Source organism: Hesperophylax consimilis, chromosome 13 (assembly GCF_061612785.1).
Source record: "Hesperophylax consimilis isolate HC1 chromosome 13, BYU_Hcon_1.0, whole genome shotgun sequence".
In the NCBI taxonomy this organism is placed as follows: Eukaryota; Metazoa; Arthropoda; class Insecta; order Trichoptera; family Limnephilidae; genus Hesperophylax; species Hesperophylax consimilis.
The window spans coordinates 9,574,274-9,601,274 of NC_142848.1; the positions used below are offsets into that span (position 1 = coordinate 9,574,274).

At 33.9% G+C, this 27,001-nt stretch overlaps 1 protein-coding gene across 1 annotated transcript in view; it reads left to right on the forward strand.

The window, feature by feature from the left end:
* The window catches only part of LOC149418403 (limbic system-associated membrane protein-like), a 128,889-nt gene extending 117,840 nt beyond the window's left edge, over window positions 1–11,049 (forward strand). Inside the window, exons 7-8 of the mRNA XM_089638476.1 lie at window positions 5,804–6,017; window positions 9,378–11,049. Coding sequence (XP_089494602.1) covers window positions 5,804–6,017; window positions 9,378–9,499 — 336 coding nt within the window. The 3' untranslated portion in view covers window positions 9,500–11,049. The remainder of the gene's footprint in view (window positions 1–5,803; window positions 6,018–9,377) is intronic.
* The last annotated feature ends 15,952 nt before the right edge of the window (window positions 11,050–27,001 follow it).

Below are 27,001 nucleotides of genomic sequence, written 5' to 3' on the forward strand. Positions count from 1 at the left end.
AATAAATTCGGAGGTCAATTCGTTAAAAAAAAAAAATATTTTTCCCTATTTTATTCATGAAACGTGTTGTTATTTTCTATTTCAATTTCAGAAAACAACGCTTTGAAACCCATTGAGGCTTTATGGCCATATGCAGGTACCGGATACCAGGCAGGGGGAGCCTCGCAAATAGTCTCGGTTGGGTTTGAACAAATTTAACAACCTACCCCGCTACGGTATTATTTTACGTTCGGTTCAGTGACCGACAGCAAAATAATTTATTAAGCGTTCAGTTTTCCCGAAAAAAAGCTTACAGCCGTGTGACTAAAAATCGAGCGTCGGTTACAGAAAGGAAGTAAACGATAAAATATTAAGAAAATATAAAAAATAAGAACTTAATATAAATGTAATATTCAATAATTGCAGATAATATTAGCGATTCTCAAACGACTATAGAAAAATACACGTTTGCATCTAGGAATTAAACCTAGGACCCTTAGCCTTGCCGAAGCTCTGCTCTAACAACTTACCTAAGTCACCCTTTAACTATTTAGTCATATTTAAATGTATCACACTTCGACACAGAACTACCAACATTATCTTCTTTTTCAGGAGATATAAGACTCTAATAACGTGGGTTTGATCGGATCTCATCATATATTTTTTTCTGATGAACGTATTACTAAAATCACAAATGTTTCTAGAGGGATCTCTACGTATGTAAATTATTTATATTTAAGGTTAATAAAAACATTATCATAAAAATATTTGATGTAAAAAAGTTTTAAAAATATCCAAAACGTTTTTTTTTGTATAAAATTAGAGGTAAGCAATATATTTTATTTTTTTATACGATGAATTGGTAACTTTCCGTAGGATTCCTCTTGACACATTTGGGATTTTCTTAATAAGTTCATCAGAAATAGTTCAAATATACCTCACGGAAAGATCGATTTTCTAGATCGTAGTTAAAAGACGACCATAGGTCCGTCCATTACGCTGGGCCACGAGCCAAATATTGTTTTTACACTACTTCTTTACTTATTTCGTTAAGATTCCCACTTTATTTTAGAGATTTGATAAAGCAAATTCAGCCGCAGGTCTGTCCAATACATCAGGACCGCGCATCGCATATTTTTATGCACAGCTACTTCACTTACGTTAAGATTCTGGCTTTATTTTAAGGTATTGTCCCTTTATTGTGTGTTTTCATATACATTTTAATTAGCTGCTATATGTATGTGTGATTACAAGATTATTCCCGAACTAAATGCAACCCAGATAGTGTCTTAATTAAATATATCCATTTCTTAAATTTTAATGTGCGACGTCTATTGTCTTTTTTGCAAGTCAAGGATGAATATTTATTTGTGAATAACTAAAGACGGGTTGTTCACAGAAATTGAATAATTCATCAATGTTGATTTTCAAGTACTGTGAACGTTCTTTTGAGGTTCTGTATTTTTATCATTATTGGCCGGTTGTTTCACAAAAATCGGTCCGTGGCTGAATTGACATATCGTTTGGATCCCACCCAGGCGTATTGTGTTCAATAATTCAGCTGACTACGTCCTCCATCATAACACAAGCGACATTTTCGTGGTATTAGGAGATTATCAAAATTTTTCAGGATATTCGTAACCCGGGAATTTTTGTCTTTTTTTAAAAAATAAAAGAACTTGAATAAAACCTTCACAGAACTTTAAAATCAACATGAAAATCCGATTAATTGTTTAAATTCTGTGAAATAACCCGTCCCTAATGAGTTCAGTTTTAAATTGTAGTAATTAATCATTGAAAACTAAATGTAATATTCATTTTGTTTGTCGTATTATCTAAATGCGACAAACAAACGAAAATAGTTCAGATCCGACCAGGGTATTTATTAGATATAATCTAGTTTCTTCCACTGAATAAATAAACCGATAGAAGTGGGTTGTTGGCGTGAATATGTTCCCAAGATTAGTTATTTTATTCTTGCATTTGGTGGGTAACGTTGATACTTTCTTAGTTCTGATAAAATTTGTCAAACATTTTAATTTTTATTCTAAATAATTTCTTAGTTGAACCAGCAAACAATTCAATTTAATTTTTATAGGGCCTACGAGTTTAAAATCTCGCGTTACTTTGTGAAATAAGTTTTCTTTCAAATACACTGCAAAGCAATTCTAGAGATTTTCTGCTCACCGTATATTCCTATTTGTTTTTACGACGTCTTTTATCAAATTTTTGGCAGAGTAATTCGATGTTGTTAGCAACCTGAAAATGATATTTGAAGCAGTCTCTCAATCACTCCGTCTTTCGGGCAATGAAAACCGATGAAGATTATAAGATTTATATAAATTGAATGTTTATGCCATTGATGCTTTTTTTCAATAAAACATAGATGACCAACTACGTTGGGAAGCACATATCAGTGACACAGTAAAAAAGACTTCGTAGGCTCTGCCATATATTTTGCTCTCTTAGATACAGCTTAGACCTACAAACTCTAAGAAGTGTATATTTTTCCAAATTTTTTTTAAAGGTGGGAGATTGAGAGGCGAGTGCTCTTTGTCAATAGGGAACAATCTGAGTATAGGACTTTTATTTAGGTTTATTTGGTTGTTGATGACTTTGCTATTGACGTTTTTGGCTTTCCTTAACTCTAGCGCCTTTAGATAACTTAGAGGCGCTAGAGTTAAGGAAAGCCAAAAACGTCAATAGCAAAGTCATCAACAACCAAATAAACCTAAATAAAAGCCCTATACTCAGATTGTTCTCTATTGACAAAGAGCACTCGCCTCTCAATCTCCCACCTATCCCTACCTCTTCCACTGTAGCTCAGACTGTCCACTTACCGTGATATCAACACATGTTAATCTAAATTTTAGATTTTTAGTATTATACTGCTCTGATGAAGCTACGGTTGTAGCGAAACCCGGTCAGCATTAAGTATTTACCTATAAGTGATGTTTACAAAGTTATTGTTTAAATTTAAATTCAATGTCACCTCACAAAGTAACCGCTTCATATGAAGAAATACTATAAAATATTCTATTACCAACATAAATATTTTGACTTCACAACATTGAGACATAACCCACGAAATAGCAAGAATCTTGGCTTCTTCAACATTGAAAGTTGTATATTTTAATCATCATTTTTAAGCTGATATCACTGAAATTGACGATTTCTCTCAATACTGTAAATCCACTTGGACTGATGAAATTTGACGGATGTTTGTGAATTAGTCCATCGAAAAGGCTCTCGATTCTCGAATCCAGGCCGCTCGCAATCACCGTCGAAAGTACACACATTGGTCGACTTTCTTATTCTTAAGTCTAGTCGAAGGTACACACACGTACGGTAAACGTCAAAAGTCATTACATTCGAACAACGAGTGGTTCGGCCCACTCGTTGAATGTAATGTCTTCGTCAAGAATCGAGGACCATATATTCATATTGTGTTTCACAAACAACAATAAAGAGTTTTTTGAAGTGAAACTTCTTTACGCGCGTTATGAATTTTCGAGGACCGGAGTAAAACCGACTCATGACCGTCACGAAAAACCGTGATCATTTCGCTATAGGAGCCTAGCTAATATTATATACCTAGTTTAGGTCACTTTCCAAACTCAGCTTCGTGGTCTAGAGGCAGAGCGCCCGACTCTCGTCGTGAAGAACCGAGGTTCGATCCCCGCTTTAAGTAATTTTTTTTTTCTTTTTGTGATTTTTTTAATACGAGGAAAAGTGATAAAATGCTCTCGTGCTGCGACTTTGTCAGGCATACATATAAGAAGATATCTATATGATTGTTGTCAATTCACATTTATATTTTTTTATTGAGTAATTTATTTTTTAGAATTTTTGCGATCGAACCTTCTAATTCTGTTTGAAACGATCGATTGAAGGAAGCGAATTTTGTATCGTAATATAATATCAAATACAAACTCCGTTATAAAAATAAGCGTGGGATAAGTCAATTGAGAAGTACACGTTGTATACGCGGTTCTCGTCGCGCGAGATACCTCTCCTCGCGGTCTAGAGGCAGAGCGTTCGACACTCGTTATGCAGGACCCGGGTTCGAATCCCATATTTTTTTAACTTTTTTTATTTATCACATGCTACTTATAAATATGTCAATATTAGGAATCTAGTTAAACAAATATAAATAAATTTATTCTTTTTAAAACTATAATGTACAGCATTCTGAATAATAATAATATGAAATGAAAAGAGAAAGAGAAGAATACTAAAAGTTTCACTTCCGTCGTGCGTAAGCTTGCCACACACTGTATTTTTTTTACTTTATCGTTCGATTCATTTACGCGAACATTCATGTATATAAATAAAAGGCAGAGTCCGTATGTGTGTGCCTTATAGACACAAAAACTACTGGACCGATTTCACTGAAAATTTTAATGTTTGTTTTTATTAGTGCCAGGAGTGTTTATAGAGTGGTTCGAATGGTAGAAGAATTGGGGACGCACGAGGAAGATACGAATCAAATAATTATTTATTATGAATACACCGCACGATCAACTGAGTTTAATGAATTTATAAATGTCAATCGGTAAAAAATATATTTTTTTAATATAATAGTACTAATTTACCATAATATAATATCTTTGTCTATTTGATTTGACTTAAGATTATACCTTTCTCACAAGAGACTGCTTATATCTTTAAAAATATATTTTTAATTTTTTTTTTTTGGTTTTCCGAGGATTAAACCATCTTCCCAAGGGACGGAAGTCAACTACCCTAATAACTGATTCAAATTCTTTGGGTAGGACGGGCATTTATTTTGTAATTTAATTGATGCAATGTCAACCAATTTCAGAGAAATGCGAATTTGTTTGCGTGCTTGCCGGCAAAAGAATGCAGTGACATCAACAATGAGTCTATCTGCTGAGTTTCAGCTTGATCGGATGTCGGGAAATGGGATAGTTTCCACTTCCAAGATTCCATTTTATTCAAGAAAATGAAATCGAAAATTAAATAGCTCTGTTCAAAAAAGGAAACTTTTGAATTATTACTGATAATTTTATTTCCATCCTAAAAATGCACCTAGTTTTCAAATACTCAGAAATCAGAAGAAATCACAATCTCAAAATTTTACTCCAAACTATTCAAAACCCCGAACAACGCCGGGAACACGTAAGTTAGTTGAACATAAAGATACATTTTGAAAAGCTTTCGCGTTGATAGTTTAAGGAAATACGCCACGTTCTTTTGAAGTAGCACCCAAATAATGTGCGATTATTTATCATTGTTTATATCACTTATTATCAGGGTGGCTTTACTTTAGTCTATAGCAATATTCTTTGGAAATGGGGTACTTATTTTAAGCCTGAATTGTCTTTGGATAAAAAAGCAAGCAGCATCCAAGGTTAACGAAAAAATAAAAAATCTTCTCCCAATACATCAACGACAAAAATAAAATCTTTTTTATAGCGTCGTTAGCTAAGACTCGAGTCTTTTATTTATATAGCGTTCGAAGGGGCCACATCGGAGGCAGTAAATACAAGGCAAATAGTTTTTTCCGTGCCAAGGATTACCAGATACGAGAGAGGGCAGAGTGAAGAGGACTGCGTAGGGGAATAAATAACAACACTCAAGCATTTGACCCAAAAAGAGAACAATTTAGAAATGAGTAGACACTCGAAGTTTCAAGTGGATCACGAAACTACTATTACGGATTAAAGTACTCGACATCGCAATAATTTGTAAGCATTTTTCAACTTAGATAAAAGCTCTCTTAGAGTAGACTGCCAAAAACAGATACCTAAACATTTAATAAACTAAATCAACTCATTGGCTTTGTTTATTTTGTTCCCAGAGTCCAACGCCTCCGCAGTACGTGTTCTGGTACCACAACGAGCGGATGATCAACTACGACACGGCACGCGGCGGCATCACCGTGGAGACGGAGCCAGGGCCCAAGAGCCAATCGCGCCTGACCATCCGGGGGGCGCGGGACACGGACTCTGGCAACTACACCTGCAGCGCTAGCAACACCGAGCCGGCCAGCATCTACGTCTTCGTTACTGAAGGTAGCAAGCAACCAAACAAACACTTACCCTCATTCCAGCTAGCACTTTATACAGTAGAGCTAGTGGCACCTGACCATCCGGGGGGCGCGGGACACGGACTCTGGCAACTACACCTGCAGCGCTAGCAACACCGAGCCGGCCAGCATCTATGTCTTCGTTACTGAAGGTAGCAAGCAAACAAACAAACACTTACCCTCATTCTAGCTAGCACTTGCTAGAGTAGAGCCAGTCGTGCATGACCATCCGGCGCGGCGCGGTATATGGATTCTACAAATTACCCCTGCAGCGCTAGCAACATCCAGCCAGTCAGCATCTATGCTTCGTTACTAAATGTAGCAAGCAAACAAACAAACAAACACATACCCTCATTCTAGCCAGCATTTGTACACTAGAGCTAGTGGCGCCTGATCACCTGGTGGGCGCGGGACACGGACTCTGACAACTACACCTGCAGCGCTAGCAACACTGAGCCGGCCAGCATCTTCATCTTCATTACAAGGGTGTAACGTAGAAGGTAGCATGATAGAAAATCAACACTTACTCTCATTCTAACTAGTAATATTAGCAGGAAGCATATTAGGTCCGTCTGGTTGGATATAAATACCCTAACACTGAACACCGAGAAAATTAAATATGTCACATCAAGCATTAATATTATTGGTCAACCTCTTGACGATGCCTCCATTAGAATACGCTCATGTTTGAATTCCGACTATGTTGTCAGTGGCCCTACATTAAGCGTTCTACGTACGTAGGCCTCAACATTGATCCATATCTCAAATGGAATCTTCATACTCAAATAATTGCAAAAAAAAAGAAAAACCATGCACTTTTTCAGAATCATACGTGGTATCGAGGCGGTATTTGAGAAACCTCAACTAACTGTACTTTTATTTTCTTTTTTACCTTCATCATATTATTTTTGTATTTTTCTGTTAATTTAAAACCTTAAAAAAAATTCAAATCAATGTGCAATATACATCATAATATACATTTTTAGTTGTAATGTGCAAACTTTCTTAAATAAAGATAAATATTATTATTATTATTATTACTTAACTTTGATACTAGTTTATTAAAAATACATTAAAAATTTTACATGGTAAATCATTTCAGAGGATTTTTCATATCAATGGTCTTTGGTAGTAGTAATATAATAAGGATTTTAAAACGACTTCGATAAAAAAGATCATTAAACAATATAAGAGCACAACTGTCACTTACAGGACTGTACACAGTTATCAATCGAGATCGATCTTCTTTGGTACTGGTAGTATTATAAAAATTCGTTGAAAACAAAACAAACTTAAGTATTTTAACAAGACTTGGATAAATAACATGATCGTAAAAACTAGGTACTCGTGGGTACTGACTTATAGGTATTCTGTTCTTGGTATCACTTGGTTTACAGCTCGTAAGCTTGATTAACTAGATTATATGTCATTATCGTTCTGATATTTATTTCCTGTCCGACTTATGGAAGACCTGATATTTACGTCCTGATACATTTTGTACACCTGTGACACTTTTTATTTATTTATTTTATTAATTCAAGACTTAGAGGGTACATATGGTTTTTGTGATATTTCACCCTCCATGCTAGGGATGACCCTGTTTTATGGAGGGTGAATTTTACAGTTCTTGAGAGAATAACATTAATCAAACAAGTAAGTATACATAGAAGATCTACAATCGTAATGGTTATTAAATGCAATGAAAGTATGAGATTTATTTGTTTGATTATAACTATGCAGATAATTATAATGTGGAATGGATTGCATGTATAATCAGAGTTACGCAAGTAAGGAATGTAAGCGTTGGTGTTGAGGGTAAGTGGTGTACATATGACTTGTTGTGGTTATGAGCACTGATGTGTGAGGGGTTAGTTTCACTTGTGGTTATAGCTATGATGTTTTTGTATTTATGGATGAACCTGGTAAAATGATATGAATTATTAGTAAGTGGTGCCATAGGTGCTTAAAGATGATAATGGTAGTGAGAAATTTTTACAGTATCTATATATAGTTCTGTCATAACAGAGTTCGATGACATTTTTATTGTTGTAGATGGTGACTTTCTGGTACTTAGGGTCAAATTCAATTGTATATAAATAATATTTTGGTATTGCAGAGTAATAAGCAATGTTTACATAAAGACTGTTGTAATAGAAAGAGTTGTGGCTACAGTATGCTGTTTTTGTATATTTATAGATAATGAGAGTGGTGTGATTGAAGAGGATTACGATGTTGGCAAGACTAGGAAAAAATAAGTCTGGATAATTTGGATTTAGTGAGTTACAGTTACGTGTAATGATAGTAATGCTATTGTTAATTAAAATATGTTTTTGGTGGTTAAAAAGGTATAGAGTGGCGGTACTTGGAAATGTGTGCATGATAACATTAAATATAGGCATACCGTGTATCGATAGTCATATAAGTTGGCGTTTCACTCGTTCAATATCTCCTTCATTGTGTATTGATATTATGTTCGAGTCGTCGGTCTGCCTAAGTAAGATACGGCCAGATTTTACCCATGTGTATTTGAAGTGATGATCTCTAGCAAATTTTTTTGTCTGGGCCAGTAGAAATTTGCCTTTTGGAGTTATGTGTTCCGAGATGTAGATTCGATTTATTTCTTGCGAGAATCCAAGATCTACTGTGGCTTGTTAAGATTGCTATTAGTCGATTTTATATATGATTTAATCTTGTCTAAAAAGGTGTCTCGTGCTTGGGTGTTAATGAATGTCGCTATAATGGATCTCGTGGTTTTTTCGGATGTTTTTTGTCACAGCCTGCAGATTTTTATGATTTTGGTATTCAGAGGAGAAGAGGTGTTATTGTGGTTGATAATTTTTGATATTTTCTTCATTAATTCCATGTTGTTTTCAGCGGTTGTCTCGGGAACGCCTCTTATATCGATGTTACAGAGAAGTCTTTGATACTCCAGTCGATCAATTTTTTCATCTTGTTTGGAGATTATGTTTTGTAAGACAGCATACTGATTTTTTAATTCGATTGCTTCAGAGTTGATTTTAACATTTGATTTTTCGATAGAATCTGGATGGTTCTTTATTTCTTGTTGTTGGTTAGAAACAAATTGAATGGATTTTATGATTTCATTGTTCTGTTGTACGACTGCTTCATATTAATTTAGAAAAAATCGATTTTTTGCTCTACAAGATTCATTACTTCATTTTTTAATGTTTGAATTTCCGATGTGAATATTTCTGTAGTTAGGATGGTGCGGTGAGCGCTATCTGTGTTTGTGGGTATGATACTTTCTGTGTTATTGGGCAGAGCAGTTAGTTTTTAAACGTAATTATTTATTTAATGACATTTTTTTAAAATTATTTGTTCGCAGGTGATAAAATGGCTGCCATTTCGAGAAGGAAGAGCTCGAAAGGAAGCACGACCAGCGAAGGCAGCCTTTGGTGCCTAATCGCCATTCTCCTAACCGAGGTGTGCTCGTTCCTCGCGCGGTGACACGAATAATTTCCAAAGCTTACTAAACAAATAATTATTCCATTTTCAATTATTATTATCGAGAATTCTGTAAATACTTTTTAACTAAGTAAGAAATCGAATGAAGTTATCGGCTCAATAATTTGGAACAAATTTTCATGTAAAACTTGGCGTTATTAAATTGAGTCAGTGCTTAAAAAATAATTCGAATTTATTCGCACTAGTGAACGTTAGTGAAACAAACACTTAATCATTATTATTGTGCTAATTTTCATAAACATTTGAATCTCACGTGTTTTTTATAATTCAATGAGAACACTATTATTTCGGTATCCATTTTTAACTGTTTTTGTGGTAGAATTATAATGAATTATTTCTTTTAAAAGACTTCATATCTAATAAATAATAATTGGACTATCTACAAGATGAGTCTCTTTAAGAGCCAGGTTAACGCTTTACGTTCAATAAACAATCCCTCCTCTCTTCTTCCCCAAAGATAACCTCGACCTTGAGGTTAATTATTAGAAAAATCATTTAATTGAAGTTTCTTTATTTATGAAAGGTTTTATTTGTTCGGAATCTTATTTAAAATAATAAAAAAAACAAACTTTTGTAAGATATATTGTCACTACACCTCTGCTAAGGTATTAACAACATCTCGATGTTATAAATAATTGTAATGTGTGTAAATATTACGTCATATGATGTTATAAATACATTAGCATAACTACCGTCAGAAGGATAGATTCGATTCGGTTTCAAATAATTAAGCGGAAGAAATTTGATATATTTTTTAATCATATTCAGTCTTACTCATAAAAATCAATCAAACTGTTAACAAACTTCGCCATCTCCGTCTTATGACGATCGTAATACTTCCTATTCCTGGGGTTCAGGTGGTTTAAAAATCTGTCGACTACCAATACTGCCGTATTACGGCCGGTACACGTTGTACGCATGCGCGTGATTATGAGTAACGTTTTCTTCTAACCCGTTCTTATACGCCCGTATTATCCATTATGAGTAAGACGGATTATGTTTTACCCAATTGTGTTACACAAATGGGTATTTTTCCCACCTTGAAGTAAACTTTGTTTGTTATATTGTCCAAATGATGTTCATACAACCATTTGAATAGTATATTATAAATATAATAGTGTTATTTATATAGACAACTGATTATTCAAGTCATGAGACTAAAATAAGCTCACATTTTTAAATTGCTCAATTCAGTTTCGCCTTTAGGGTTTTTACTAACATTGTTTTGGGTGTTTTGTTTTTTTTTAGATTTTATAACTATTTGAGGTAGGTGTTTTCAAAATGTTCGTAATAATATTATTTTAACGATTTAAAAAAAAAGTTTTCACTAATGTTTGAAGAAATGTGTAAATATATATTGTGGCATCCTAAAATAATTGATAAAAACAATGTAACTAGAGTTAAATTGTTAGTTTTTTTGGAATGTACCTTAGTATAGACAAATTGTACCATTTATTGTAAATAAAACACTGTACATATTTATTCTGTAAACTATAATATTTAAAAGACACCTATACCTATCTTAATTATAAATTTCTTGATATTTAAAATGTAATTATGTGATTTGAAATTAAAAAGAATAATAAATATCACAATTCCGTTTTTATTTTTCTCGACGTTTGCAAATTCGACTGTTCATTAGTTTCATTACGGTTCTAACTGACATTTTTTCAAAAATTGCCTTTGAATGCAGAACTATTTCTATAACCAAAATAAGGTTCAAAGCTATCTGTGATGTGTTTACGTAAATACTTAAATGACTAATTCTAACATCAAGCTTTTAAAGGATTCATTAAAAATACAAATAATATAATTTCTAACATCATTTTGAGCCTCTTACAATAGCCATTTTGTTTGTATCTACAGTTGATCATTGATTCGAGGCGCAGTGTAGGTCTTCACTTTGGTTGGATAGGGTTTTGACTTTGCAAAGACAAAGTCTCATAATCGATTTAACAATTTATGATTTTGAGTTTCAATCTTATGTAAAGTATTTTAGTTTGACATATTCAAAAGGAAAATATTGAAACAGGACGTGGCGCTATCTTGGAAAGGCATTAGGTAAATGTAGTTTTAACCTAATTATAAGTAAATTATTATGATTTATCTGGTTGCACATGTCTCAAACTCCAAATTGAGGAATGCTCTAAAATGGTTATTATACGTCCTTTTTAAATATCTTATTTAAAAATATGTTGAGCTAATATACTTGTAGCGGTTACGTCACCTCTCCCAGGGTCATCATACAGGGTGATGCAAACGTTCATACAATGAACCTAGTCAGCAATCCTGCGGGTTCGACGTCCAGACGCTACTCCAACCCGTGGCAGACAAGAACAAAGGAATCAGCAACTATATGAGTGGTGAAGGACCTAAATACATCATCATTCCAGTCAACAAGTCCGACTTGGCATAACCTAAGTCTGCGCCTCGGCCCCGTGGCATCTTCGCCGGTCAGCATCTTTTGCACATCTGCAGACCAGTCCATCGCATCTTCGCCTACCTCGTTCACACTGGAGTACCCGGAAGACCCCACATCTTCATCAGTGTTGAACGAAGCCATGAGGCAGATCTCCACGACTTCATTGCCGCCATTGTCGTCTACACCTGATATCATCGTCATCGGACAAGAGCCATCTCCCAACTGCACAATTATACTGACTTAAAATAAAAACTGTGACACAACACCATCATTACCTTTCATTGTCACACTAACAAGATCCTACACTGGTGACCCCGACGTGATAGAAGACTTCCACCGGCCCCGGGCTGTGTGGACCAATGTCTATCATCATCGGTCACTGAATCGCTCAATACCATTGCCTTTACAAGATGGTCCGTAAAAGAGAATCATCTAGCGATTCCTGCACCCCCGCGTCCCTACGCCCTTGAAAGGACAAAATCCAACTGAAGCCGCGCTCTTTGTCTTCTGTCGATATGCAGTAATACTTTCAACAGTGAAATGACGTACATCTTAACGGGAGGTACCTTTTCATACTCACATAAAATAAAATACGGTGATATTTATGAAATCTATGTGCCGCCAAGGTCTGTTATCTATGTGAGGATATTGTGTCAGCGCTTTATCAGCAGCAGACACATACCTGAACGGATGACGAACCTCGTGCTGACACTGTTGGTGGACGCAGAGGAGTCTCTCTTGCTGCAGCAGCTGGTCCAGTTTCTTCACCACCTAGTATTCTTGCTGCGGAGTCTCCATCTTCTATATTCATCGAACGTCACAGCGGTGCTGCCAAGGTCTGGTATCTATGTGAGGATATTGTGTCAGCGCTTTATCAACAGCAGACACATACCTGAACGGATGACGAACCTCGTGCTGGCGCTGTTGGTGGACGCGGTGGACTCTCTCGCTGTAGCAGCTGGTCCAGTTTCTTTACCACCTAGGATTCTTGCTGCAGTCTCCATCTTCTATCTTTGTGCCACCTGTTCCTGTACTTCATTTTACTAGTTTCTTCTTTTGTAATATTTATTGTAATACCTGCATCAACTGTAAAGCACCCCTGAGGTGATCTTTCACAAAAGCGGCGCTATATAAATTATCCAATAATAAATAAATAAATAAGTTCTTTAGCCGAGTGAACTACAGCCCATTTTGAGCTCGGTATTCCAGATCGGCCGCGGGACACCACCTACGCACTGCAACTGTTGCTGGACATGTTAACACAGTACATGAGCGCCATAGAGAGCATGCGAAGACCAGAATACGAGAAAAAAATACAGGCCCAGATTGACAGGGAAATGGAAAATAAGAAACAGTTTATGTTCCCTGCAGCTCAGTTAGAGAAACAGATTAAAGTATTAATCCAAGACACGGTGGTATTGCTGAAAACGAGGATGCGCGAGATCGGCATCAATGCTACCAACAGTAGACCTACTCACCAAATCTAAAGAAATTTTTAGCCATAAGGAGTTGCAAGGGAAAGTAAGCAGGTTGGAATCACAGGTCCAGAACATTGAGGCCGAGCAAGCAGTTTTGGTAAAACAACGAACTAGAGAAATAACTGATAAGTATATTAAACTAGGCCATATTCAACCAAACTCTTAAATAACATTAGCAATTATGCGGGTTGCATATGCATATTGAAGGAAGTATCGGCCACATTGGCTCATAGGAAACGTCTTCATTCCCACATAAGTAAACTTGAAATGGAGAATAATCAAATAGAAAATACAAATGAGGATAGAAAGATGGCGCCCACTGTGCCGGTGGCTACCGTAAAACCCAATGCTGTTAGCAATAAGATGGGAAGAAAAACTCGGGAAACCTGATCACTTTCGCAAAAATGGCTTGATTTAACAGATATTGGGAAGATTGAGGGACAAAACCCAGAAATTTTAGCTCAGAAAATATTAGAAACTGTCAGACAGATAGAAACTGGTAAATAAGGCGCTATGAATGCAAAACATAATAACTATTATCTAATGCATGGTCACATTATAGAGCCTGAAAAGATGGCTGAATTTAGTAAAATTATTAAAAATGGAACTCAGTCTTCATCGAAAAATGAAATAAGAAGTATCACTCTAACGACTCATGTATAACAACAACCATTATCTCTTGTTAAATGTCAGAAAACTCTCAATGTTGTTGAGAAGGTTCTGAAATTGCCTAAAGTGATTAACTTTGAGGATAGACTTAAAAGCATAATTACCTCAGTTCTCAATGAAGACCAAGAGCAAAGACTACTCTTCAAAGTGCACCCAACTCCAACCCAGCTGCCACCACCTATCCCAACCTCACCTTCCCACAACAGCAGCAGCAGCCACAAACCACCACTTCTAGAACCTATTACACCTTTACACTAGATTCAACCTCAAAATCAGAAATTGGTGAATAGATTACGAGAAATCGCCTTTACAAACTTTGACACCTCATATCTCAGAACAAGGTGAAATAAAGCTGGAACTCTGTCCAACCAAAGTGAAGTGTTGGCAAAACCATCATATATTATTATCTATGACTTAACTTTCTTTAGCAAGGGAGTCCTGACATTATTTGGAGAAAAACATGTAAATGAAATTTTGGTCTCCGGTGACTAAAAATAAATGAGACCAAATGTGACCAAACAATAAAAAGTCAATCAGCCGAGTAACCATCTAACTCGCTACACCATCCCTAACTTACCAATACATACGGATTTTTAATGTATTAAGTTTAAAAACAAAACGAAAACATGGATGCCACCTGAGACCTAAATTTTATGATTATTTTTTTACTCCAATTGATGTCAGGAATCACCGGTAAAAGTTAGTCAAGTACACCCCATTACGATAATGATGATTGCCCTTTTAAATTATGTTAGTAAATAATTGGGTTAAATTTATTTAATTCAATCACTAAAATTATTTCCGATGAGTGATTCGGTTACCTACGACCTTTTTAAGAGGGTTTTTCTACGCGTGCAATCAGAGTGGAATATGATTGATCTGGTTCGAAAGTTACGGACTTGGTTGGAAATATAAGATTATTCGATTAGAAACACAGTATATTTCTAATGACAAAATATTATGTCAATTACAATTTATTATATATTTTTAAGTACATTTATTTGAATGTCACTTTTGTTTACGAATGAATGCAAATCTTGGAAGCGCAAATTAACCCACTTTCCGACATCCGATTGAGCTGAAACTCGGTAGATAGAATCGTCAATGATAATAATCACGCACACACAAGGACATATACGCATTGGATTACAGCAGTTAATATACCAAATATATGTCGGTCCTACCCGCTTGGCATTTGGCAAGGTTCTTAGCGTGGTTGACCCCAGTCCCTGAGAAACAAGATACATTTCTCAGTCAAACCATTTGTTTTGAAAAACATTTTAAAATGGCTGTAGGTAATCTAGTAAAAAAACTTGCTAGTTTTCAACGGGTTGATTCTTTTTTATTTAATTTCCCAAAGTTAAAGCTGCCATAAAATTGAAGTATAAAGTCATTTGAAACAGTCTGTGCATTTTAGTTGGCGCATCGGCATTTTAATGTAAATCACTGGTATTTTTATGCGAATACTGCACGAGAGTCCAAGCTGCTCCCTACTAATCGGAGCCAGTGGAACTATGGCATCCTCAAATTGGGTATTTTGTGAAACTGAAGGTAGAGGGGAGGGGCGGAATATAGGAAAGAAGAAATTGGGGAAATACCTGGATATTCAGATGTGGCAACCAAACATGGATAAAGACATTTAATTCAACGTCTCAGTTTCTTCCACCTATTAGCCTTTTCCACACGCAGGCGATCTCTGTTCCTCTTTTATGTATATTCATTTCTTTATTGGCTAGCCAACAGAATACATCACATAATTTTTAAGTTATTTACATTTATATATGGTTATAATAATGTTTTTAATTATAAGTGAGAACAATATTCATCTCAATATCCTTTTTGTCATAGTAATTGGTTAGTTACAGTAATAGTAAATTTAATTACAAGAATGTTTATAAAAACAATGAGGATCGAAATCAATTATGAGGAAGAAAGATGCATACATACTCACAAACATATTATACAAATACGAATATATATATATATATATATATATATATATATATATATATATATATATATATATATATATATATATATATTTATCCCCTCGCATACATGCACACATCTAAATACACATATACATACATATGTGCTTTTGAGTGTGTTTGTATGTATATATATATATAAGTACTAATGCATAAGTAGGTGATTGCTAAGGAAATTGAAATAATACAATGGCTCTTAGTGAGGAGATCATCAGGTATAAGAATGTGTAAGTTCTTTCTGAAGGTATTAATTGAGTTTGAAAATATATCTAGAAGATTGCAGTATCTATTGTACAATCGAGTCATTCTCGATGTTGGTTTGAAAAAACTTGTATTACTACGACAAGTATTGATCCAAAAGGTTCCATGGTTTCTTGTGAAATTCGGTTTTATATTAAGGTTTATTCGATTAATTAAAGATGAATTATACACATTGCTAATGATTTTAAAAAAGAACAATTATCCTTCTTCATAAAGACATTGAAAGATTTTGAGAACTAAAAGTTTAGGGAAAAACAATATATTTCTTAATTTGACTCCTCACGAGAGCACCCCTGTCTGTACTGTATAAATATGGGGCAACTTTATAGCCACCCGGTTGGGCAGCGATATGAAGCGGTTAGGGTTATTAAAATTATACATCCACAAGTTATTCTTTGCAAAAAGGCCTGCAGTATTGATCCAAGAGATTGGAGGACCTTTAAAAAAGGTTTTGGCTTCCACTCTAGGCGGCGGGGAGGGGTGGGCATTTATATTGTACAAGCAATGCTGAGAATGTTAAATCAAAAATCCATATGAGATATCCTTAAGCAACATAAGTAAAGTAGCAAAATAAGACCTATTACAATAGCGTAACTAAAATACCCAAATGATGATGTCCGTAAAAACTACTCCAGTTAAGTAAAGATAGTAGGTACCTAGGTACAATAAAAGAAAAAATCAGTTTAGTCGTTGGCATCAAATATCAAAAACAAATTTAATCAAAAACCAACAAATAAAAGTTTAATATCTGATTTATCCCATAATGCGCTCTTTATGAAGTTACCTAATAAATTAAAACGAGGAAATTTTCCACTGATCGCGTAGGTACACTAAGTCACTGATCGCGTAGGAAGGTTGGGAACCTTTAACGTAGGTCTCTTATATATTTTTGTACGGTCTTCGACAAAAAAATATTTTGAAAGTTGCTTCTGAACTCAGCGATAAGCGTCACATAATATTGTTTTGGATTCCAATTCCGCGGCTTTCGGATAGAAGGATTTATCTCGAATTTTTGATCAAATGATGTCAAATATACAGATCGAATGCATTTTTAAAAATTCATTTGCGTAAAAGGGAATATCGGTGTTAATTTCTGTAAGTGCAATGCGGGTATGTGAAAAGAGAGTACGAAAGAAAATTGTGATATTATGTTTGACTGAAGGGAAATAATTCAAAATATTATGTCTTTTTACGCAAATCCACTGCTTTGAAAATGACGAAAATGTGAGAGTTAATTTGAATAAAGGGAAATAATTATAATAAACAAGAAGAAAAATAATTACAAATAAAATATTGTAAGAGGAATCTCTGGCCGTTTTCACGATTGACTTACAGCAGCAGCATATTGATTATTGAAACTTTATTTACATCTACTAGTTAACATCAAAATATGAATTTTGTAGTTCAACATTTGGGTAAAGAGTACCGTTAGAAAATGTTATTTTTTGTTGTTTTATAAATTGTTATAACATTTTTGTATGCCATACAAATTTTGAAATATGAACCATTAAAGAAGTGATTAAATATCGAAGAGTATTTTCAAAGTTTATAACATAGAAACGCTTTTCTCCGAAAATTAAACAAAGTTTGTTTTATGTTTCCTGAACAGTGAACTTTTAGCCGCGGGCCATGGAATTATCCCACAAAAGCGTTATGTGCATCATTCCTCTTCAGGCTAAGGTATCACATCATTTTAACTTAAATCAAATTAAAACAACTGCAAATATGGATTCTGTATTTCCGAGGTTAGCCTCACTGTGCACAAATACAATAAATACTGTGATACCAATTCTAAAATTTCAAGAACGTTAAACACATCGCGAAGAAATTGCACTAGCGAACATTATCTATAAAATTAATATCATATTTTATTGACGCCACTGTAAGCATCACATATTCCTGTCTGATAGTGTAGAGTACTTACATCAGTGGAATTTGAAAAAAAAAATTATGCATAACCAGTCTGTTAAGAAAACAGGTGTAGTGAACACGTCCCTTCATTGCGTTTAATTCGAGTCTATTACTGAAGTTTATGCAGTGATGACCAAACAGTATCCCATAAGTTCATTATATCATTCAAAAATAGCAAAAGCAAAACTGCTACTACAATAGTTGTATGAAATATTGATTACAGTCCACAATGAAAATACAAACTGATTATTTTATTTATTTATTTATTTTTACATTTATTACATACAAGATATACAAATATAAAAGGAAGCTTTGACTGTCCAACTAGGAAGTTTCCCGTTTTAGGACAGTCAAATTGGCAGGTTGCGTGTACATAATTCCAGGTAGGTACATGTAAAATATAAAAATTATATTAAAATATAACATATAAATGTAAGAACGAAAAATAGAAAGAAAATATTTTTTTAGGAAAATACAATTTAGCAGTAATAAACAATAAAATCCAGATAGGTACATGTAAAATATAAAATAAAAATATAATATATCAATGTAAGAAAGAAAAATAAAAAAATATTTTTTAGGTAAATACAAAATACAAAATCGAAGAAATCAACTCAGACTACGTTTTTTAATAATTTTTCGGAATCTGTCCTACCTAAGTCTAATAACCATTTAGTAATTTTAGTACCGAAGGCTGATAATTCACACAGTTTAAATTGATAGGGGATTTTGTTGTATATTTTTGGTCCCAGGTATGAGAAAACTTTTTGATAAGCCGCAGTATTGCTAGTTGGAATAGAAAGGTCGTTTCTGCTCTTACTTCTGGTTTGATGATTATGATCGACTGTTATCGTTTTGTTTTTATTTTTGTGGACGCAGATTGTTATTTTTTTTATGTAACACTGTCGAACATCAAGCACATTAAACTCCTTGAAGAGAGCGTCGCTCGAGTATCTGAAGGGTTTCTTCATAATGACGCGTAGAATGGATTTCTGTGCCTTCAGTAGCGGGTATAATATTGTTAATCCTGTTCCACCCCATCCAATGCAACCGTAGGTTATGACGGAGTTACAGAGCCCGTAGTATATTTTTTTAATGTCTTGAGTTTTTATAATTTCCCGCAATGCTATAAATATATAAATAAGCTTGCGCACTTTATTAGCTGTGTTTTTAATTTGTTGTTTCCATTTAAGATGGTTATCCACTATTATAGCTAAATATTTAATAGATTTAACACATTCAAGTGTTTCGCATTTACAAGTATGGTTATTATTTCCAATGCTACACTTAATATTATGTATTGTGAGGTGATGAGGTGTTTTGGGTTGACCTGCAAGGGTAGCGCTAAATGTGAGATATTTTGTTTTTTGTATGTTTAGTGTAAGCAAATTACTGTCCAGCCACTGTTTTACTCTGTTTATACCTGTGTTCGCAAGGTGGTGTGTTTCTTTCCAATCATCTCCTTCAAACAAAATAACTGTATCGTCAGCGAACGTGATAATTTTGCCACCAATGTGTTGGTTACAAAGTTCGTTTATGTAGGTATATAATAAAGAGAAGGGGCCCAAGTGTACTACCTTGTGGTACCCCAAAAGTGTATTTTAGTGAAGTGCTAATAGCCTCGTTAATTCTGGTTTGTTGAAATCTATTAGATATATAACTTTCTATCCATTGAAAAGCTTTTCCCTTTATTCCTATATTTCTAAGTCTCTGTAAAAGAATTTTATGAGATATAGTGTCAAATGCCTTGGCCAGGTCCAGGAAAAGGGCAATAGTTTTCTTGCCACGGTTCATATTCCCTGCAATAGTTTCAGTGAGACATGCGATGGCATCATCCGTTCCCTTACCCGACCGAAAGCCGTATTGGTTAGGACTTAGAATGTTATGTTTTTCCACATATTCGTTTAACCTAGTTTTGAAAAGCTTTTCAATGACTTTGGATATCGCGCTTAATAGTGATATTGGCCTATAGTTTTCTACAAGAGATTTAGGTCCACTTTTGTGAATTGGGACAAATATTGATTTTTTGAAGTGATCAGGAAATATTCCTGATGCAAAACTTAAGTTGTAAATATATGATAGCGGAGCAGAAATCTGATTTTTAATTTTTTTTAGAATTTGTGTATTTAGACTATCTGGACCCTTTGCATGTGTAGTATTAAGGCCGTTGATTATTTTTAAGACCTCTTCTACACTTCTACAGTAGTTGGTTTAATATTAAATGAAAAAGATTGTTCCTTGGTTTCAATTGTCGATGCTAAAGAGTCTTCCGTTTTCTGGGTTTCTAATAAAAAATTTTTTGCTAGATTTGATCCAACAGATGCAAAATATTGATTAGTATGACATGCAATTGATTGATTGTCAGTTATAATCGAATTTCCGGTATTTAATTCAGTTACAGATGCATTGGTATTTCTTTTACTTTTAGTTATGTCTCTGACAACATTCCACATGTTTTTGCTGGAATTATCCTTATCAAGTAAGAATTTATAATAACGCTCTTTACATTTGCGAATAACGGTTTTGCAAATATTACGGTATCGGTAATAGTTTTGCTGTTTAGTATCGTTCAATGGGTCTCGTTTATCCTTATCCTTCAACATTTGCGACTCCAAGCTTATTTATATATATATATGAGTTTTTCAAAAATAAATAAAAAAAATCTATCTTAAAGTAGTAAGAGTATCGTCATGTAAATAATTTCCCAGAAATAACTGATTTAAAAGTAGGTAGGTACACAGTTGTTAAATTTAATAAAGCACGTTCAAATAAATGTTGTGTTTGGTAATTGATAAAAACACAAAAAGCCACTTTGTAATGAAAAAAAACACTCTCCACATTTTAATGGTGTATTCTTCTCTGCAGCAAGTACGTGCAAGAACATACAACTGATTCTAAACGGAAGATTCTTCGAAAAAAATTTCTAATATATTGAAAATTAAAAAGACCTTACGCCCTACTTGGTTTGCTTGGGGAAACGTCCTTCTGAAGCGTATATAATAACGGCGACCGTAAGTATTGGTAAACTCATAAGTTGTTGGCATCAGAAGTTGTTTCCCGAAGTTGTCAAGTTGTTTGGTTGCTTGACAGGAAATGGTTTCGTATGGCGGACCTGCGGACGTGGGGCGAATAGCAAGCAGACTCTCCTGACATTTACAAAAATACTTAATCAATAAATTGCCAACAATAAAATTGAATATACAAACATAGTGAAGTATTCTAGATAAAAGTAGGGTATTTGAACCTACTTGCTACCCGGGATCTAACGGATCAATAATTTTATTTGAAAAATACGTGATATTATTTCTTTCCACAGTTTCAAATAACTAGTCAATATTTAAAAAAAAAATAATAAGTTGATATTTTTGCTTTTTCAGTGATGGAGAGCTTACATAGCTAGCAGATGATAGAAATCGCAATGTCTTTAAACTCAACATTTTTGACCACTCATCTATTAACCATCTTTGTCGATATTTTTCATTCAACTTGTTAGATAAACAGCGATTGCCACAAAAACATCCACAAAGTGAAAACTTTACAGTAAATAATGAAAATTAATATTTACAGATTCGTAAACCTGATTAAAAATTTCGAAGTTTACCACAGCTATAGTAAAAAAGTACTTTTGTGAAATCTTGCCATTTATTGTATATTTTTATAATTGTGAGATATTTTAGGGTAGAGAATTTCATGTACGGATTTCTAGAAAAACATAAAAAGACGATAAGCATATATTTTTTTTTTAGTAGATTCCTATTAAAAATGCCTTAATAAGCAAATAATATTTTTCCACATTCTTCTTTTTCAAAACTGCTGAAAATGACATTCTCACAAATGTTTCGAAGGGTTTTACCTATTTACGGTCGATATAAGTAAAAGTATAATTACATATTTTTTTTAAAATTTTTAACTACCCGAATACCGTGAGATGCGTTAGTGGAAGAATTAATTTATTGTCTTTTTATAGGTAGATTTCACAGCTTCCGCTTGTAGTTGACATATTTACAATAGATTATAGAGTTTTTTTATTATTTATAGATTTTATATATTATGATTACGTAGTAGGTACTCTGTGGGAGCGAATCACAGAATAATGTTAATGTCAAGCAACAAAAAAGATAAGCAAAGAAGTTCATTACTATATAATATAATACAATATTATATACACAATATAATATTAAAGTATATTGTATTTTATAAAATTATGATATATTATATTGTATAAAATATAATATTGTATTGTATAAAATATAATATTCACCAAGCTACTTTTTAAATATTTCTGACAAGCTATTTGAAGTATGCAGCTTACTTCTTGGCTGGTGCAAATTCCCAATGCATAACAAAAAAAAGTTGCATCAAAATAGATTTTCTTTACTTATTGAATATTGAATTGACATTTTCCTTTCTAAATCTAGAATGATCAAAGAATGTTTATGACGGACAAAGTGAACTCATTTACAAAGTTGATTAACAGGGTATTGAAAACAGCAAATTCCGAAAATAACCGGTAAGGTTCACGATGGTTATGGCGAAAGACTTTCTTTTTCTTTTCTTCTCACTCTCGCAATGATTTTATTTTCACATTGAAATGGTGAGCCTTGGGTTATTTTTTTACTAGCTACTTTAAAATGTAGCCTAAGTTTATAAAAACTCAATACTACTAACGCTTTTGAAAAAGTTTTTACATTTTGAGTAGAAGAAATGTTTTCTCGCTCATATAAAGCCTTAAACAATTTACGCCGTAATTTGCGCACCAAATATGGGCATGGCATACACGTATTATAAGTTAGAGTGACACACTATGCTATAATCTTCATCGGGAGAGGTAATCAGATCGATTGAGGAACTGCCACGGAAAGTTATTTTTTGTATGGGATCTGTAACTTTGACAGACTACAACTGCGTAATCATGGCACATGGCACTTAAAGTGTTCTGACCCCTTCTCTTGGCATGTGCAGGAGAGGAAGTCGAATAATTTCCAAATATAACCTGGCTAGCAGATCACGACCACCCCCACACTTATAAAACGTAATCATTTTAGGTGTGACAGGTCTGTATGTGATTGTTGGCGAGCAATATGTAGTTATATAAAACGCTAAGAACTTCGTAATCTGTCACCCCCTTTATAATAATCTTTGGTGTTGTTGTAGTACTTATGTAGAACTGTACTAGTTATTTTAGCATACTTTTTACACTTAAATGTATTCTTGAAAATAAAGGAAATAGCCAATTTACTAACCGGACCACCAAACTACTCAGTCTTGGCATACACTCCTTGCTTTATTCAGATTACATACATTTTCTGCTTTACCGACTCAAGTATTTGGTTCACTTGAGTGCCATATCTTCCTTGGGTATTCTCAACTTCTTCTACCATTCATATACATTCTTGGCTCTATATCCTAATGTGTTATGTTTTATGTACATCCCATATGCATTTCATGTTTTATTTTAATTTAATTCTGTTAACCTTGCTTTCAAAGATTTTCGAAAGAGTATTAAAAAACAAAATTATAAAATACCTAGAAGAAAACAAATTAATCTCGGATAACCAATATGGATTTAGAGACAAAATAGGCACAAAAGAAGCTTTGGCATGTACAATAGATTATATACATAACAACTTAGATCAAGGGTACAAATTTATAGCGATATATCTAGATTTAGCTAAAGCCTTTGACTCAATCTACCACAATTCACTTTAAAAAAAATAGAAAACATGGGTATCAATGGCAAAGAACTTCAACTATTAAAAAGTTATATGAGTAACAGAACACAACAAGTCAAAATTAACAACCATACTAGTAAACCACTGCCGATTACACATTTATACACCGTTCTTTTTACTATTTACATAATTGAACTTTGCAGCATGAAAATAGACGGTGAAATAGTTAGCTATGCTGATGGCACAGTTTTACTCTTCAAATCTAAGGATTGGAATAATGTATATAAAACATGGCTAGACTCAAAATACTTACACTTAACATATCAAAGACAAAATTCACAACATACAGTATAAATAGCACGGGACAGCCAAAAAACAACACAAACACCATTAAAATACATGAATGTTTAAATACCAACATCTGCGATTGCCCTCCTTTAGAAAAAACAGAACAAATAAAGTATCTAGGAATCGTTATTGACCTTAACCTTAGATGGATACCTCACATTAAACAAATCACAAATAAACTTCTCAAAACAATACACATTTTCCTAAACATAAGAAACATATATAAAATAAAACAATTAAATACAATATATTTTGCACTTTGCCAATCAATAATAAAATATGGAATTATTGCTTGGGGAGGAGCAACAAACTCGGCTATCAATTACATAGAAACCACACAGAAAAAGATCTTAAAGGTAATACTAAAAAACATAGACTGACTGATACAGACCAAATATTCAACAGCTGTGACGTATTAGATATACGCCAATTATACGTTAAAACACTACTAAACTACATTTTTGACAAAAAAAAAAATTTCAACGTACACAAATTAACACAAACAGACCAGTTAGACAAGCGTACAAAGAAAACATAAAAACTACGACAATAAATTTTAGCTTTGGACAAAGACACTACCAATACACTATAAAAGCTTTCAAGAGTTTAAAACTTGAAATTAAAATTGAGGAAAATAAAAATAAATTCACACACAAAATTACAAAATGGATTAAAGAACTAAAAAGACAATATTACCAAAATTTCATAGCATAAAATAAAAATAAAACCTACACGTAACACACAAAACCAATATAAACACACATCACTCACAAACACACAAGATTATTTTCAATGTAGTATTTTTTAATTTTAAATATATTATTATTTATCATGTATTTTTAATTTTAAATGTATTATTTTTCTCTTTAAATGTATTATGTAGTTTATATTTTCATATTATAAAATGAAGGCCTCAGCACGAGCAAGCCACCCAGTGAGGCCTACATTACTGGAAAACTTTTTTTTTTTTTTTTTAACATTGTTTCTGGCTTTCACCCTTCAAGGGTGTTCTTGGCCATCATTTAAAATTATTGAGAAATGAAAGGTGAATTTAAATATTAATTTTATTTAAATAGGCAAATTTCAAAATTATAATGAAAATTGGAGTCGAGTTCAGACTTAGAAGAGACGAGATGTTGAATGGAGGGGAGGCAATTTTACATAAGGCTTGATAGAATAGAGGATATTTGTTTAGAGAGGGACAACCAAAAAATATGTGATCTAAAGTTCCCACTTCTAGACCACAGAATGTACAATCTGGGGAGTCAACAACGTGAATTTTAAAAAGATGGGAAGGAACGGAACAATGTCCGATCCTCATTCGAATGAGTGAAGAAATTTCTTTTTTGGAAAAATGAGGGAATTGCTGAAACCATGGTTTTGATGGAATAGTCCTTTGTATTGAGGCATAGCAGGCTCCCTTGGATTGACTAGCAATGTGCCAATACTCCGACCAAACATTGCGGGATCTATCTTTGATGATGGAAAAAATGTCAGATAGGGGAATGTGGTTTACGAGGGTAACAACAGGGTTGGACGCTCCTTGTTTTGCCAAGGCATCCGCAATATCATTACCCATGATACCAACATGTCCAGGAATCCAAATCAGAGTTACAGTTTTACCATAGCTTTGAATGGAGGCTATCATCTCTCGAATAAGGCATACAAAGTGATCATCAGGATGAAGAAGAGGACTGGATTTAAGTTTTTGGAGGGAACTGAGAGAGTCAGAGAGAACGAGGGAATGTTCAAAATTATTTTTGATTATATATTTGAGAGATTCTATTATAGCAATGCACTCGGCTGAAAATATTGAAAATTGATTTGAAATTGAATGAAATATTCTGTCATTAGAATTATTGTGGTAAACGTTAATACCTATACCACAGTTAGGAGAGTCGGGAGATTTGGATCCATCAGTAAATAAAAGAGAAAAGTTGGGCCATTTAGATGAAATAATGTCATTGAACATATTATTGACAGTTCGGGCCGGGAGATTGGAATGACTTTTAAGGATTCCGATCCCTTCTATTATTGTTGGGGATAGGGTGACGTGACTATATTTTAATTTGTATAAGGGTAGTAGATCATTTTGGATGATGTGAAGTTCTGAGAGAGACTTAAAATTTTTACAGATGTCAGGAAGAGGTTTAGTTGAAGCTCTGTTTGTAGATGAATGGGTTGAGTCAATGAACAACGAGACGCTGGGGATAACCTGATGACATTTAGAATTTAAACATTTAAGAACAAATTTGTCAGCAAATAGTTGACGCCTTAAATAAAGAGGAGGATCAGAACATTCTACTTGAAGGGAATTGATGGGTGACGATTGCATCGCTCCAGTTATAATTCGCAAAGATTTAGATTGAATTTTGTCTAATTTATCAAGTACATTTTTTGAGGCAGTACTAAAAAGTGGGCAGGCATAGTCAAGATGGCTTCGAATAAGTGCGTTGTAAAGCAACTTAATGCAAGTAGGGTGAGCACCCCACCAAACGCCAGATAATGATCTGATGATATTTAAATTTTTTTCGCATTTAGTAACTAAATTATTAATATGTGAAGACCATTTAAGTTTCCTATCAAATGTTACTCCCAAAAATTTTACTTCAGAAGCGTTGGGGATTGGAGAATTTTTAAATAAAATTTGAACGGGGGGGTTTTTATGGCGGTTTGAGAAGGTGACACACTGAGTCTTTTGGATTGAAAGTTCAAGACCATTTAACGTGAGCCAT